This window comes from Cebus imitator, unplaced genomic scaffold (assembly GCF_001604975.1).
Source record: "Cebus imitator isolate Cc_AM_T3 unplaced genomic scaffold, Cebus_imitator-1.0 Scaffold624, whole genome shotgun sequence".
In the NCBI taxonomy this organism is placed as follows: Eukaryota; Metazoa; Chordata; class Mammalia; order Primates; family Cebidae; genus Cebus; species Cebus imitator.
Genome location: NW_016107939.1, coordinates 376,350 through 394,072, shown reverse-complemented (window position 1 = coordinate 394,072; position 17,723 = coordinate 376,350). Strand labels below are relative to the sequence as shown.

The window sequence follows — 17,723 nt, the reverse complement described above, 5'->3', positions numbered from 1 at the left end:
TTTGAGGTGGAGTTTTGCTCTTGTTGCCCAGGCTGGAGTGCAATGGTGCAATCTTGGCTCACCACAACCTCTGCCTCGTGGGTTTAAGTGATTCTCCTGCTAATTTTGTATTTTTAGTAGAGATGGGGTTTCTCCATGTTGGTCAGGCTGGTTTTGAACTCCTGACTGCAGGTGATCTGCCCACCTTGGCCTCCCGAAGTACTGGGATTGCAGGTGTGAGCCACTGCACCAGCTAGACTAGCTTTTTAAATGACTTGTTTAAAAATTGTTATATTGTTTTATGGATGCTTCCATTGCTTCTCTAAGATATATCATTCTCACAGAGCTAACAATTGTTTTTAATGTGTCTCCAAAACGAATGTATTCCTCCTTAAAGATTTCTAATTACATTATGTTTTGAAGATTGATAATTCTAATGAGAAGTGATAGATGTCAACTTTGCTTTAACAACCAAATCTATAAAAAGATTCATATGCCAGATCCTAGGTAAACCAGAGAGGTGAGTAACAAGCACCCACTTGAAAATCCCTCCATGAAGCCCAGCCACTCAGGCGCTCCCCTTAGCCCATTAGACCTCCAATAGCTCTCCTGCTGCTGGGCACTGTCATGCAGGCTTATGTTAATTGATACTCATGATATGGGTACTGAGGATGACAGTTTTCTAGTCAATGTTGAATTATACTTCAGGTCATAAAACACATTAGGGTAAAAAACAAAACAAGGAGATAAACATTGCCTTATTTATTTACAGGAATGCAAATCCCCTCTAGAACCTGGAATATTCCCTGACAGGGAATATGCCTAGAGTCCCAGGAATTATATTGTCAAGTGACCTTTCTGTGCTTTACAGCTAATTCATTTTAAAAGTGAAATTAGTTCTACCTTTCCAATCAGAAAATGATCCTTCATGGTGAGTTTTCTTTGGAGGAAATTAATGTTATAATGTAAAATGTACTTGAGTTTAGAATGGTATGTAGGAATAGCGGCCTTATAATTAGGATAATCCCCAGTGAAGTTACTGGCCAGTGAATCTGCATTAAATTAGCTTCATTGGTTAATGATGACCAATCTACTCCTGATTTTAAATGTCAACTTTAAATAGTTCAATAGTTTTGAATCAGAACAGGACTTTGATCAAACATTCCCTACTATGGAATCTAAATAATAAAATCTTTCCATTTTAAAAGATTCGAGATGACACTTTTTTTTTTTTTTTTTGAGACAGGGTTTCTGTCATTCAAGCTGGAGTGCAGTGGCATGATCACGGCTCACTGCAACCTCTGCCTCCCAGGCTCATGCAATCCTCCCACCTCAGTCTTCTGAGTAGCTGGGACTATAGGCACGTGCCACCACATTCAGCTAATTTTTGTATTTTTTTGTAGAGATGGGATTTTGCCTTGTTGTCCCGGTCAGTATTGAAATTTTGGGCTCAAGTGATCCACCCACCTTGGTCTCCCAAAATGCTGGGATTACAGGCGTGAGCCATTGCACCTGGCATTGAGGTGACACTTTAAATAAAGAGAAGTCAGTACTAATTTGACTACGATAGCTCAATGTTAAAATTCTTTTTTCTTCTCTGCTATCACACAAAATTATTTTTGGCATTTTTTACCTTTAGCAGAGCAGCAACCACTTCCTGGGTGGCATTACGAACGTCTTCCCCATTCACCATTAATATCTGGTCTCCCCGCATCAGTCTTCCATCGGCATCTGCAATTCCTCCTTTGACAATGTCTGACACAAATACTCCAGTATCGTTTCTGCACACAATTTTGAATTTCAGCATTATCTTTTCCTCAACTGTAATGCAATGCTTATTTAATGTTTTTATCCAAAAATTTTAATTCTGTTTTTACAGTTTTAAAGTCTTATTGTTTGGAGCAACAGTGGGGCAACATATTTTTTGATAAATAATAACTTATATCTTACAGTGTTTCTAGATTAAAATGATGTCCCATAAGCATATTTATTCTTCATCAATTACATACTGTGAGTAGAAGTGTGTATTACCTTTCTCATTTTATGGATCACTTGGCTACTAAGTGGCAAAAATAAGACTTAAGAGTCAGTCCTTGGATACAAAATCTACTATTCTTTCCAAACCAGAATGGAGCTTTGAATGATATTAACTTGTGGTTACATAAATGTGTTGCTATCACCATCAACATCACTAATATTACAGAAAATCATAAGAGAGTTGTATCTCAAACTAAACACAATTCATTAACTCAAAATCTAAATACCACTGCTGTGATGTCTTTTATTTGAAATCATTACAAATCTTCCACACAAGATGGGTTTATGCAAAATAAACACAAATCTTATTCCCATCCTTTCTTTCACAAAACTATAAAAAAAGCCTCCAAGATTTCTTAAGATGTGAAGATAACTGTAAATAGAAATATACAGTAAGAGCTGAACTATATCACTTGTTCTTGCCAAGGTTATGACAGCAAACCATTTCAACATTTGATCCTCTGCTTTCCCATCTTTAGAAACAGGGTATTGGATTAGATGGTCTTTGTATGGTCTTCCCAAAGCACAGAGCTGAGGGTTCATTAATGGAGGTTTTTATGATGACCTGGTGACCCCAAATCCTGTAGTAGCCATGTTTACCCATGTCGTATTTCATGAGAACTAGACTACCGATACTGTATTCCAAAAAAAGTGTAATTTTTACATAGTCCCAATGAGACTCAAATAATATGCTACATTCTTTCTGTGTTTAAAAATATTTACCCTTTAGTTGTCTCTGAGAAAACAAAATGGTGTAAATGTCTTTTTATTCCCATAAAGAAAAGTCATTGCAGAACCAGGTGTCTATGCTGCTGGTTTGGCAATGTGAAGAATGCCTATTTCCAAAGAAGGATATTCTGACATAAAGATCACCATTTCACAGATTTCTGACTCACTGGAAAAAATAAGCTGCTTTGAAATGGTGGATATCTGAGGCCCAAGGAATGACAAAATTAACTTAGAGCCACTGCAGACTGCAGGGGTGCTTTTTACTGAATGCTTACTTCACAAGTTTAGCTATCTGGTAGATTCTGACATCAGATCCAAATGGGCTTAAAATACTAAAAGGAAGAAACATTTATAAAACTTACTGGATTACATATTTGTTAATATTACTTATAAATGAATTTGCTAATACTACTTATATATAAATACTTTCAAAATGTACTTATATATAAATATTTAAATAAGTTAGGTTGTGAATTTTTGTGCATTCACTAATCCGTCACCACTTGGGCCCCTTGCTTTAGGTTCTGTTGATGACATGCTCTTGTTCACTTTGATCCTTCTCCCTATGGTATCTTCCACTCTCCTTTAATAAACCAATTATCGCTTATCACTTTTAGCCTCAGCTCAGGCACCTCTTTTCTTCAAAATTTTCCCTAATTCGCTTTAAGTAAATAGAGTCACTTGGTCCCTTTCTCCTTTGCTAGCATGCCCCCCCCCCACCCCCGACAAAGCATCTTTGTCCTCATCAATAGATTCCTTTGTTGTAAGAATATATTTAATTCAACATTTACCAGATCATGAGTTTTTGGAAGTCAGGAACCATGTCTTATTTAACTTTGTTTCTGAAAACTTAATGTATTTCCTAACACATACTAGATACTCAAAAAGATATCAAATGACCTTTTCTTAAGTACCTTCAAAACCTTCCAATATTCTGATTTTAAAAGTCCAAAACGAGTGTCTTTTTATGGTTCTTTAGTGAGGGGACTAACAATAGCTACCTACTGAACACTAGCCACTGATAAATGATTCAGCTACTGCTATTAACTCTTTAAAATAATTTAAGTCCATCATTTCCAAGGAACCACTGGGTTTGTCCTTCTCAGTCACACCTTTTACCAACAATACTTAATCCTAGGCCTTTTCCCGGCTTCTTCTGCAGCTCAATAGTGAGGGTGTCACACACTTCCTCCTCTTTGTATGGGGTCTCATCTCTGTAGAGGGTCAAGCGCACTCTCTGTGGCGTCTGTCTCAGGACATTAATTGCTTCATCATGTGTGGCCTTTCTCAAGTCAATTCCATTCACCTGTACAGAAATGGGACACTGACTGTGAGGAACATGGTGAGTTAAGTAAAGGGGAGGAAGGTGGGGAAGGCGAGAGAGAAAGAAGCAAAGAAAGAAACACTCCCCCCAGGAACCTTTTCTCTGTTAATTTTGAAGGTCAAAAACAGGCATTCTATACCTCTAAGATCTGATCTCCAGCCCAGAGTCTTCCATCTTTACAAGCTGCTCCTTCTTCATAAACTTCATGGATAATAATGGCACCCTAAGGGCCCAAACAAAACATATCCATACTTACCCCATTCTCTTAGGAATGGTGAGCAGAAATGGAGTCCAAACACATTATACTTTGATAGACAGCAATAAGGGTTATAAACTCTGGCTCTACAGGTACGAGCCACATATAATTCAAAGAAAAATGTCACAATTCCCACTAAAAGGCTCAAAAGAGCTTATACTTTTTCCCTAATGATGTAGAAGATTAAAGAAAAAATTATAAAGTAAATAAAACATGCATACATATATGAGAGATAACTTTCTTATCCACAAATGAAAAGTTTTCTAAGGTATTTTTGACATGTAGAAAATTCTGTCTACAAATATCTAATTTTTCAAACTCCTGTTTTTTTTTTTAAGACACAGTCTTGCTCTGCCACCCAGGCTGGAGCACAGTGGCACAATCTTGGTTCACTGCAATCTCTGCCTCCCATGTTCAAGAGATTCTCCTGCCTCAGCCTCCCAAGTAGCTGGGATTACAGATGCCACCATACCAGGCTAGTTTTTTTGTATTTTTAGCAGAGCCAGGGTTTCGCCATGTTGGCCAGGCTGGTCTCAAACTCCTGACCTCAAGTGATTCGCCTGCCTCGGCTTCCCAAAGTGCTGGGATTACAGGCATGTGCCACCGCACCTGGCCCAAACTCCTCTTAAAATGGGTTTAACACAACCTGGATATCAGCAAAAAGGAAATTAAAATGTGGCAAGGATTGGTGAACTGATAGAAACACTTTGAAATTTAAAGGCCAAAATCACAAGTGTAACAGAATCTTGTTGAGTCAGTATTCACTAGCTTACTCAAAGGACAACCCTGTACTCAACGGAATATTTGCCCTATAAATTAAAATAACAAACAAATACATTCTTCTCGGCCTTCACATTTCCTTTACTAGAACTGATAGACACCTCCCCATAACGGTCTCTGAGGCCTTGGTGAAGAACAGCTGTGCAGAAGCACCTCTGGGTGGTGCTCACCAGCAGCGTGTCTGAACCCCCAACGATGCTCAGGCCCAGCCCTGTTCGCCCTTTGGAAATCTCAATGGTTGTTTCGCAGCCAGGGATAATGGGGCACGTTGCAGGATCAGAAGCAAAAATTGCTGGTGTTGATGATCTGCTTGTATCTAAAAATAAGTTAAAAATAAAATATAAATAAAAATTGGCTACAAGGTATAGTCATCAAACTCATCACACAGATTGACTTTGAGGGATGGGGCAGGGAAATGGGCCCAAGACTGTGGAAAATGAGATTTCATATTTACCTCGATCTTTTAATTGTCTTATATTTAAAAATAAAACAAATGTGATTAAATCACCATTGTTAATTTAGGGTAGTGGGCAGAAAATTATCTGTTTAATTATTTTCTATGCTATCCCACTTGTTTTAAATTGCTGGAGATACAAAGGATAGGATATCAAGAGAGAACAGAGTTAAAGTGAACCTCCAGTTTCACTTTCATATTCTCCATTTCAATGGAGCCAAACACATTTGTTATGAAATAAAAGATTTATAAAACTAAGAACTGAGATATGTGGCAAAGATCTAGAAGCACATTTAGGGTAGACCACAAAACATATCCATAATTTTGGTTGTGACGCCTGCTTTTCAGGTCCTTTTAGGTTTTTGTTTGCTTCTTATCCTAGAGCATCTCTTCTTACGTAATCAATTCTGAGCAAAACACACCATTTGCAATTTTCTCCTTCGGTCTCACTTGATGTTTTATAAATTCAGTTATCAAATCATGGTGCATATATGCTCAGAAACAAATAGATCAGAATAGAGCACAAGAAAAAGGGGAAATAATTTCGCACGTTATTTTATGATAGTCTTCATATCATATCATATGTTTTATGATACAACAAAGAACATACAGCAAATAGCATGTTTGGGAAAGCTAGGACACTTGATATAGTAGTGTATGCTTTAGACAAGATGTTCTCTTTTTAGGAAATCAGAAACAGACTATTTTCTTGTTCCTTAAATGGTAAGAACAGGTGTAAGATATTTTCTTTTATGTTAAGTTTTCATTTAGCATTCATATTTTTATAGACAACACTATTTAGGGATCGACATAAAATTGAAAAATGAGAAAATTTCCATAAAATCTTTTAACACTTCAGTGAATTATCCAGTCTTTCTAAATAAAGGATTATTTTCAGAGATGTATTACTTTAAGACTTTTTCATCCAGCTACATTACAAATGTTTTAAACTAGTGTTTCCTTAAAAAACTGTTAAAAGAACAGTTTGGAGGCCAAAAGAAATTTCTCCCTCCCCCGCCCCCCCATTACAGAAAAAGCCAATGTCTTTAAGTAATTTTTTTTAAGTTTTGATGCTGCAGAACTTGAAACTTACTTTTTATTACACCAGTGTATTCTTTCTCAAAAAGTAACTCAAAGGAATAATATGCCTCCATATACTAGACTGGAAGTGTAATGACACATTAAAGTGTCACCCTATAGTCCACTTAATCTACATCCATTTCCATTATGACAGAACCCACCATTACACCAAAGTATAGAACTCAGATCCGCTATGTATACTGTAGCAATGACTAAACAGCTTCTTACAGTGGCAGGCAGTACTGATCCAACCTATGAAAGAGGATAATTGTGTATCCATTCTACAGATAAAAACACTGAGGCTTACAGAAATTGAATTACCTTCCCAGTTTAAAAAAAGAATCTATAAAATGATATTTCTAATTCATTAGTTAGATGACTGAAATCAAGGTACCCTTAGCAATATATTCTTGGAGAGCGAATAGTACTATTCCCTTGTTTTAGAGATAAAGAAGCTGAGGCTTTGAGTGGGAAGGTTTCCTAAGATGCCACAGCTGCTTAATGTACAGCACTAGATTGCCAGCCTAACAGTCTAGAACCCTTTCTCCAGAAGTCCTCTCTTCATACCCTGCCCTCACCATAGGGCTCCCTGACTACAACCTTCCAAACAATGAGCCACAGGCAGGCAGCTGGCTCCCAAGCAGAAACCCTCTACTGAGTTCAGGTGTTCCATACGTGCAGAACTCTCATGAGCCCAAAGGCCTTACTTCGGATGGACTCTGGTTCCGGGGAGCCAGACTGCGGGATTATCAGAGACTGGGAGCTGTTCTTTTTCTCTCCACTGGCTGCACCAGCTGCTGAAGAAACAGCCTGGGAATCTGCATTCTCAGCACGAATGGTAAGTTTTACTGTCATCTTTGCTGTCTTCAAAGAGAAACAAAATTCAAAGGTGAATTAGTAGACGTACCAATAAGTCACCATTATCAATGAAATCTAATTCTCTCTCTGGTTAAGGGAAGAGACAGAAGCAAATTACTTCTTTGTCAGGACTTGGGCAAAGAAAGAAATGGCTCTAGTTTCTCTCTAGCTTTTCCAAATGCCCAATGTAGATTAGGGCCATGGTTAATTCCTACTCCAAGTCTAACTCTGACCAGATTCTTCCATATAGAAGACTTTGAAATTTTCACATCTCTAATTAATCTCATCTGTTTTTCTGGATGCCTACAACCTTAGAAGATATATGTGTTACTTTACCTACTTCCTGATTCTACAGAAGCAGCTTACACAAACAGTTTTAATAAAATAGAAACACATATGTTAAAAGCAAAATAAAAAAACGAAGCAACAAAAAAGTTAAGGCAAACGAAAAATGAAAACACAGATTCATGAGTTAAAGGAGCCAACCTAAATACTTATTAAAATGGAATTTTTAAAAACTGGCTTTAACCTTCTTGCTGGACAATGAAGAAATAAAAATAAGTATATGGTTCTCCCTCACCATAAGCAAGAAAAAAGCATACCATATTTCAAGGAAACAAAGCTTTTTTCTGGCACTTATAAATGAAAGTCCTCGAATGAGATACCAATTAAGTATTAAGATCTCTTTTGAGGGGAGGAAACTCAAGTACAAGACCTGTTTAACCCTAATAAAAGTTATATATTTAATAGTTGAGTCTTACAATCTGTTTATAAAGCAATATACACAGTGGATATTTATGACACCAAACAGTCATTAAAAAATACTTTGGCACTAACACTTAGTCACGGTTAAAGAGTTTCAAGTTTTCCTGAGGAAAAAATGGAAATATTTATCAAAAGTGTCCATTTATCAAAAATGAATAATTTTTATAGCAGCAAAGAATACCTTAACACTGCCTGGAAAATCAGAAATAGAAACTGAAGAACTTCTGAATAATCTCTTCCTTAAGAACATGTCTAATAAAGCTATGTAGCCCTAATTCCCTCTGACCACAGACACAAACACTTTAATCATGCCCAAGGATGGGTCTATATTACCATTTACTTTATTTTGGAAAAGTACCTTTTCAACAGGGTAACCAACAACAATTTCATCATCTACAGCCAATATCTGATCTCCGATTTTGAGTCGTCCATCCTAAATGAAAATATAAAAAATTTTGAGTGATTTTCCTGAAGTAATTCCCTCCCCGACTACTTAAAACAGCGAGAAAGGTAAACCTCACCGTGGCTGCTACCCCATGCTCTGTTAAGCTCTTTACGATGACTCCATTGAGCGTACCTTCTTCGCTGATAGCAATACCCAAACCCCCCTGATCCTAGAGAAGTAAAAACAAATATACTCAGAAGACTTGGAACAGATAATTTTATCCAATTTTATCCCAAGGGCAAGAAAAGCAATGAAAACTCTTCTAAAGTCCACTATCAGAAATCTTGTCATTTCATAAGCACCTTTCGCATTTTCCTAATGAGAATACAGTTTCTTCCATCAAACATTCAAGTGTTTTCACTCTTTCCACATGTCTGACATCTTTAGTAACTTTAGCAAAATATCTAGACAGCAAAAATACATTCAATAATTCAATCAAAGCATTCCACATTTACAAATTTTGTCTAATGACTGAATAAGTCATTCAAAACCAACCAAAGAATCCTGCCTCCCTTCTGGTCTGTTGCTTGGAAATAACAAGGTTTAGCCCCTTCATTATTTTCTGCCCCTCTTCTGTCTTTAGCAGGCAGACTGCCATTACTGATGCAGACACTGTCCTTTTTGGGGCTGAACACTCAAGACTTGTTTCTCCAGAGAACAGCATTTCAATCTGCTGTGGACTGAAAATGCCTCTCAGTCCCAAGACAAGCTCCAAGAACCAGCCAAGGCTGGGGAGCTGTAACTACTTTGTATTTTCCACATTTGCCTTTATCAAAACCAAATGTTCAGAAATACTGGCTTTTAGCTTTCTTTAATAAAATTAAAATAGAGTTTTTAACATTTTCATTCTGGCCAGAGCTAGCAACCTTCTAGTTTTTCTCCAGAGAAAAGTTACAAAAAGCAAAGAAGGGAAAAGGGAATCTTGACATTGTTTCTCTGAAACATACACATGAGTTAAATGTGCCATCAGAGATGTTTACAGTAATGGCTAGGACATCAAGGTAAGTTTCAACATCATTTTAAAGACTATCAACATGTGGCTCTTCTGAGGTAGATTATTAATGCCTGGCGAGTTTGAAACTGCCACTGATCAAATCTCTACTATCTCTCTCTTTCCAGGCAGTCAGTCATGTGTATCCACCAGAGTAAGCTGTATCTTTAGAGTGAGCAGAACTGACTCTTTCCTTCTACCTAGCTGTAGAAATTTGGATATGCCACTTAACATCTATCATCTCCAATTTTCTTCTCTATGAAATCTAAATGTTCTTATCTGCAAAATAGAATAATAATAATACTTGTCACATAACAGGAAAGCCAGGTACAGTGGGTATTTGCTGATTGTTTACTTAATACTGCTTAACACCTTATCCCTCTATAAAAATTGATTTTTATTAGAAGATCTAGTCATCCCACCCTACTCCTCTGTCTCTCCCCCACCTCCATAATCTCTCTCCCACCTTCTTCCCTCACCATGTTTCAGGCTACACATTAAAAATATGAGCAGAAAATCTTTGATACTTCTCCCTTCAAGAAGGAACCTAAGAGCATGGGCTGGACTTAGTGATTGATTCTAACAAAGAGAATAATGCAGAGGTAATGATGTATAACTTCACAGAGAGGTCAAAAAAGGCACAGGGGCTTCCTCCTTGCTTTCTCTCTTGGATAACTTGCTCTGCAAGAAGCCAGCTGCTATTGTCATAAGAAAACTCATGCAGCCCCCTGCAGAAGAAACAAGGCCTGTTGCCAATAGCTATTTGGGTAGATCATCTTAGAAGCAATGTCCAGCCCAGTCAAATCTTGAGATGGCTGTAGCCCTAGATGGTAATGTGTTAGCAGTTGCACAAGAGATTCTCAGCCAGATCCCCCGCCCCTCTGAAATTCCTAACCCACAGAAACTGTGAGACCATAAATGCCTATTGTTTAAGTTGCAAAGTTTTGTGGTAATTTATGTCACAAAAGATAAGGAACTCCAAGAATGGTGTTTGAACAATTGAAGTCAATTCTACAGTTATAGTCCCATGGTCACAATCCCTGGTTCAAAGTAGACACAAAATCTGAACTGATTCAATTAGGATGAATCTTGGAACTTTTACTCAGAAGGCTTAAAGAGCCATTCTCTCCCTTCCTCCAAGATACATGTGAAGAAATAGCACATGGCCCAGCTTTGGTTAGCAGCCATTCTAAAACCATGAGAAAGACAAGCCTTGGGATAAAGCTGACACTGAATGACACAGTGTCACATAGACAGGGAAAGAAATGGGCTCTTGATGACACTATTCAGTCACAGGACCAACTACCCTTAAAGTTTGCTGACCTGAGTCCATAAATCCTCTTCTTTGACTAAACCTCATGGAATTAGTCCCCTTTATTTCTGTTACTTGCAATAAGAGGAGTCCTAAAAGAAACAATAAGCTACAAATTTACATGCATGCCCAAATTCCATCAGAATACTACAAAACAACTATATACACATCTACAAATAATTTGTTGATATCAGAAAAGCAGGATGAGGCTGGGCGTGGTGGCTCACACCTGTAATCCCAGCACTTTAGGAGACCGAGGTGAGTGGATCACCTGAGGTCAGGACTTCAAGACCAGCCTGGCCAAATTGGCAAAATCCCATCTCTACTTATACTACAAAATGTAGCTGGGCGCGGTGGTTCACACCTGTAGTCCCAGCTAGTCAGCAGCCTGAGGCAGGAGAATCACTTGAACCTGGGAGGTGGATGTTACAGTGAACTGAGATCACCTCACTGCTTTGCACGACTGCGCATTCCAGCCTCCTGAGCAAGAGTAAGTCTCGGTCTCAAAAAAAAAGAAAGAAAAGCAAGATGACATATAAGAAAGGATAACAATGTATGAGTGTGCAATTTCTTATCTAACTGCTCAACTTCCCAACTTACTTTTGCCAGAGTACATACAGTCCTTAGCAAGAAGAGATCTGAGATACATTTTTGGGGGCTACTTATTAAAGCACTATCATACAGGGAATATAAAATAAATTAAGGAAATCTATTTTTATGGGTTTTTTCATTTTTTAAATATTATTTAAAATCTTTTTTTTAGAGATGGGATCTTGCTTTGTTTCCCAGGCTGGTCTTGAATTCCCACCTCAGCTTCCCAAATAGTTGAGACTACAGGCATGTGCCATTGTGCCTGGCTCCAAGGAAATGTATTTTTGAACAAAGAGTTGTATAATTAAGCAGCTAGAAAAGAATAGACAAGAATTTAAAGTGGAATTAAGCTAAACAAATTATTATTATTTGGAGAATTATTTTCAAGGTAGAAGATTCTCTAAAATTCAAAAGAAGAGAAACTCTTAATTGTATTTCAAGGCTTTCACCACATAAAATTGTATGGATATGAAACACAGCTCTGACAATCAGGAGGCTATTACCTGCTTTGATGTATAGGTACTTTCCGGGGCAAACCATGCTAAAAATAGATCTTTAATAAAAAATGTTTTCTTATCAATTGAATTGCATTTCAGTCAGCTATTGTGGGTTTAAATTCTATGCGTGAAAGATTTTTGTTTATACTTCTATTTTCTCAATTTTTAAAATGTAAAAGATTAAAAAGAAAAAAAAGATAATTGACCTGTCAAGAGTTTTCAAGGAGTCAAAACAGAACTGAGGGAATGTGTTCTCCTTCCGGGTCCACAAGGGGGCGTAGTTTTAAGGGCAAGAGCTTCCCAGCGCTATGCCCCACCCTCCCATCTCTCTCCATCCAGGAGATTTAACCGTCTCTGTTTTAATTTTCGTGGGCATAGGAAGAATCAAAAGTCAATCACTCCAGCAGAAGTTCCAAGGAATTCCTTTTATTGGCCTGCGGTCTTGGAGAAGGTGGGGATTCCTCCCAGGTTAAAAGTCTCCTTCTTCCTCCCCCTTTGGACCCCATGTTTGGGTCCCCTTCCACAAACACTCCCTTTGTGGAAGCCATCTTTCTCTCCTGGATTTCCAGCTCTCTAGAATCCCCTCCCACATAGTGGGAGCTCTCTTTCTCCTCCTGGATTTGCCCTCTGGGGTCTGCTTCCATCCAGTGTGGAAGCTGCTTTTCCTCTCCTAAACTCCATCTCTCTCTCTCAATTCCCTACCACCCAGTGTGGAAGCTGTCTTTCCTCTCCTGGATTCCATCTTTCTGGCTTCTCTCACTCAGTGTGGTGAGAGAGTGGCTTTCCTTCTCTGATTTTCCCTCTCTGGGATCCCTTCTCACTCAGTGTGAGAGTGGCTTTTCTTTCTTTCACTCAGTGTGAGAGCTAGCTGTTTGTCTCTCCTTCTCCTTTTCCTCTGTTTTAAATAAATCACTTTCTATAAACACTTTTGAGTCCAGCATTTACTTTTATGAGCGCACTGTGCCGTAGTCTACTCTCTCATTCTTGAGAGGACGATACTAAGAACCTGGAGAAATTTCCTCTCAGGGGAACTGAGGGGACCCCTGAACCCCAATATAACAGAACTAAAAACGATCTCATACAAGAGCTCTCATTTTTAGACAATGCAAAAATTATACTCTCTTCCTGACTCTCCTGATCTCAACGTCATTCCCCTTATACATGTACAGCACTTAACCCATTCATTCATTCTTCCTTCCCAGATTCTTACTCAGTCTGAACTATGTCCATGACACTAAGTAACAGAAGGAAAAGTGTACAAATTTCTTCTCTTAACATGTGTATGTTTTAGATGTACAGAAAAGATATCCACATCAAAGCTCATCACAGGAGACAAGCTCCTGGGTCAAACATGGTTAACTGACAAATGAAGACGTTAATAGTAAGCACTATAAAAGCAAGAATATTGAAGTAATATTTCTAAATAAACAGAGGTGAGATTTAAGCTGGGTCTTTAGTGTATGTAGGATTCATATAAGTTAAAAGAAGTCAGAATGACCAAGTGATATAAACCAAGGCAAGGAGAGATAAATTCTCAAAACTTTCTCCACGAGCTCTTGATTCAAATCAGTTTGACTGAAGTAGAGGATTCCTAGAAGGAACATACAGGCATTTTAGAAAGGCAGATGGGATCCAGTAGCAAGGTGAAATAGGTAATGGATGGGAAATGGGACTTGGAGACAGAAGACCAGAGTTTAATTCCAGCTCTACTATTTGGAGTTATGGGAACAGTTCAAAGTTGAGAAAATAATAGCAACCTCACAGGGTTGCTAAGAAGTAAGTAACGTAACAAACAAATGTTTCATTGCCATTAAATTATTTTGTCAAATAACTATAGTTTTAAAAAATATAGGATAGTACAAATGACAAAAGATTTAGGCTGATTCATGAGTATTAGAAACCGTTTCTTTATCCCTTCTTTACTTAATTGATTTTTATTCCCAGAGCCATCTAATAATGGGGTTAGGAGGGCACAGGCTTAGTGTAATATGTCACTTAACATCATTTTTAACAATGGCTTCCTCAAGAGAGGTTTTCAAGGATATATTCTATGAGTAGCTCAGAACTTCATGGCTAAAAGTATTAACAAAAATAATTATAATAACTTTCACTGTGGTAAGCACTTTATATAAATTGTTTCATTTAATCTTTACAATAGTATCTCTAATGTAAAGGGATTTTCCCCATCTCACGAGGAAAGTGAGGCCCAGAGAGGTTAAAAAGTATAGAAAAACAGCCTATTGTATGGCAAGATTGACACCACCTCAAAGCAAAACCACCATGGTGACCAATGTTTGACCCCTGCATACCAATGTGTTTTGTAGTATGCCCTGTAGCATAGATAATCCTTCATAAAGATGTTTACCTAACCTCTCCACTGGCAACAAGTTTCAGCAAGAAACTCTGAGACGTGACCAGCTACATGTCTTTAACCTTGCTATATAAAGGATACTTTCTGGAGGGTGGGTGCTGGGATCCACTGTTTTGTGGCCACCAACAACATGGCTTCTGTACCTAAGTCCCTATTAAGTATTTCTTTCTGATATACTGGATTTGTCAGCCTCTTTCTTCAGGCTCCCAGCTCCCTCAGTCTTTGGAGTTTGGTTTGCATATACCTGCTCACCATGGAACAAATGGCTTGCCTATTGCCCAGAAAAGTTAAGTGACTCCAAAGCCCATACTTAAAATCATTAAAATCATGGTTAATTGCCTCTTCTGTCTAACTACTTTTAAAAGATTCTTATATATTCCCCTTACTCACTTGGGCTTTCTTCAATAAATACTTTCTAGCTACCTGAGCTTTAGATTTGTTTGAAATCTACATATAAATGGAAGCTTTCAGTGGGCAATACATTGAGGTTCTACAAGGTCTTCCATTCCTCAATAGCATCTAATTTAGAAAGGGAAGTACACATAATAGACATCTGCTGAATAAAGCAAAAAGGAGGCGAAAGGCAGAAACCGGCTTTTATACTGCAGAATGAGGAAACCTTGCTCATTAGCTCATCCAATCCCAACAATAACCCTCTAATATAGGCAGCCCCATTTACAGAAGAAGAAAGTGAGGACCAATGGGATTAAGTGATTTATGGGTGATCACTCAGGATGTGAGAAGAGCTTCTGACAGACAGAACAGCCTTCTGTCCACACTCACTGCTAAATGCCCAGCCAAAGAACTTGAATGTATCTGTTTGAAAATGAATGTCCTTGGAAGGTTCTGAGTAAGGGATTATGATGCTATTTATCAAGCACCTTAATCAGGTAGCCTAATGTGGAAAGAGAAAACATCAGAGAAAATCAGTGACAAGTACCCCTCAGACATCTCTATACCAGCTTACTCACTCCTAATTATTAAAATAGTAATAACAAATAGCAAACAGTATTAGGTGCTGGAAACTGTACATATGTATATTTAATTGTTACAATATATACGTAATTCTCACTACAACTCTATGAGGTAAGTTGGACAATTATTAAGTCCATTTTCAAAAGCCAAAACTATGTATAGCTTAAGAAACATGCTCAAAGTCACAGTCTCCTAGCCAGTGAGTGGCAAATCTAGGTCTCTGATCCAGGTGGTCTGGCTTTAAGTCTGTGCTCCCAACCACTACCGTAATTCTGCTTCTTATTCATCTAACATGTTCATTCCACCACCATTTCCTGGGCACTCATTATATTGTAGAATATACTAAACCATAGATGATAAATTAAAATCAATACCATGAAAGGATATTTAAAATTATCTAATTTTGAATTTTTCTAAAGATCAGCATAAACAGATTTTTTAAAAATTCATTCATTATAAACTATTCAACATACATTGAAATGTTTCATAATTATCAAATTATAGGGAAATGGCTGCACTGTTAAAAATTATAAACTCTGACTTCAGCATTTAGGAGGAAGGTATCATGTGTCTTAAGTGGCAAAAGAAGAAGGGATTCTCAAACTGAAGTGTATGGACTTCCTGATAGAAAGGTTAAAAGACTTTAATAACTTTTCTTTTTAACTACAACAAAAATAGTCCATGATAAAGACTTCTCTTATATGTATAGCACGAGACTAGAGCAATGCACTTCTGTATATGATTATCTACTGTAAAAACCAACAGCAATAAAAAATATCAGTATCGTCAGGGTATTTTTTTCCCCTGAATACTTAATAGAATCTGACCATGTGCCAGGAATTATGCTATTTCATAAGCAACTCGTTTAATCTTTCCTATTACATAAGATAAAGGTACTATTATCATCTTCAATTTACAAATGAGGAAACTAAGGCAAAGAAAGATCATGCAATGTTTGAATTATGTACTTGATGAAGCAAGGACTGAACCCAGACAGAATGACTCTGGAGCCTAGGCTCTTAAGCATCACACTGCATTGTCTCCTGGTTGGAAGGGGTAATACGGACCACTCTACTCCTTTCTGCCTATAGCATTTTCTATAAATATCCTCCTAACCCCCCACCTCAGCTCCTGCCTTCCCCTTCTCCTTCCTGAACACTTCACTGCTCTTTCCACTTATACTCATGCTCCTCTGGTGTCCACCTGCTTTCCTGCACGAGCCTGACGCACCTGAAAGCATTTATAGGTTTCTGTTCAGCTAAGTACCTCTTTAAGGCAATCATCTGAACTGAAAGTTAAGGATCTTTTCAAAGGAAATGTCTTGTTGGTAGCTATCACCAACTTCTAAATAGATGAGCGTTCTTATTTTTAAAGTACAAGACTATAACTTCTATTTCTTTATTTTTATTTCCTCCATAGCAGGACCTTGCTAAAGGAATCAATGGACAGATAGCTAAATTCCGTAACTTGGAATAGTTATAAAAGGGCAAGCTGGGTCCCTGATAAAGTATCAGTTAGCACAGTTGTTTTCAAACTTCAGTGTGCATGAGGCAGGTTTAACAAAACACAAACTTCTGGATCCAACCCTAGAGTTTCTCATTCAGCAGGTAAGTTTGGGTGGGCCCAAGTATTTGCAATTCTAACAAAATCTCAGATGATGCTGATGCTGTTAATCTGGAGACCACACTTTTGAGAACACAGTGAATTAGAACACTGGTGTGAAGGGACTCATATCATTTCATTCCAATTCAAAGCAGATTTACCTTGGGAAGCTCCAGATGTTGCACATTTTTAAATAAACTGAGGTCCACAACTCCATCAGAAGTAGTAACAGTTGACTCTGTCTGACAAAGGAAAATAAAAGGCAAAAAAGGCAACTGAGTATGAGGAATTTTGATTTGTTTAAATATAAGGGCCACTTGATCAAAATTATTTTATAAACTATAATACATTATTACTATTTTAACATTTTATGGAATTTATGAACATTATATTCTCTTCAAAATAGTTATAAGGTGTGGTGTGACTGGACAGCAATCAGTTGAGAACACAGAGAGACCAAGTGGCCTGAAGCCTGGATTTACTCTATAATAAAATCCAATGGCAGCCCAGCTACCAAATGCTGAAACTCACTGACAGAGCACTAGCAGAAACACTATTCATTATTCTTTACTGTGTTAGTTATCAAGTGAAATGAAAACTGAAATGTTTTACCTGAACTTTATTAAAATATTCCATTTCCTTAAGAGACATATTTAGTACAACTAATATGAAAACAA

The 17,723-nt window shown here is 37.6% G+C and overlaps 1 protein-coding gene across 1 annotated transcript in view; it reads right to left on the bottom strand.

Annotated features, from left to right (window-relative positions):
- MPDZ (multiple PDZ domain crumbs cell polarity complex component) overlaps nt 1-17,723 on the bottom strand; it is a 165,833-nt gene that overhangs the window by 11,207 nt on the left and 136,903 nt on the right. Inside the window, exons 32-39 of the mRNA XM_037734472.1 lie at nt 17,208-17,288; nt 8,784-8,876; nt 8,603-8,695; nt 7,347-7,503; nt 5,276-5,421; nt 4,209-4,292; nt 3,858-4,051; nt 1,613-1,760 (exon numbers count right to left, since the gene is read on the bottom strand). Coding sequence (XP_037590400.1) covers nt 1,613-1,760; nt 3,858-4,051; nt 4,209-4,292; nt 5,276-5,421; nt 7,347-7,503; nt 8,603-8,695; nt 8,784-8,876; nt 17,208-17,288 — 996 coding nt within the window. The remainder of the gene's footprint in view (nt 1-1,612; nt 1,761-3,857; nt 4,052-4,208; nt 4,293-5,275; nt 5,422-7,346; nt 7,504-8,602; nt 8,696-8,783; nt 8,877-17,207; nt 17,289-17,723) is intronic.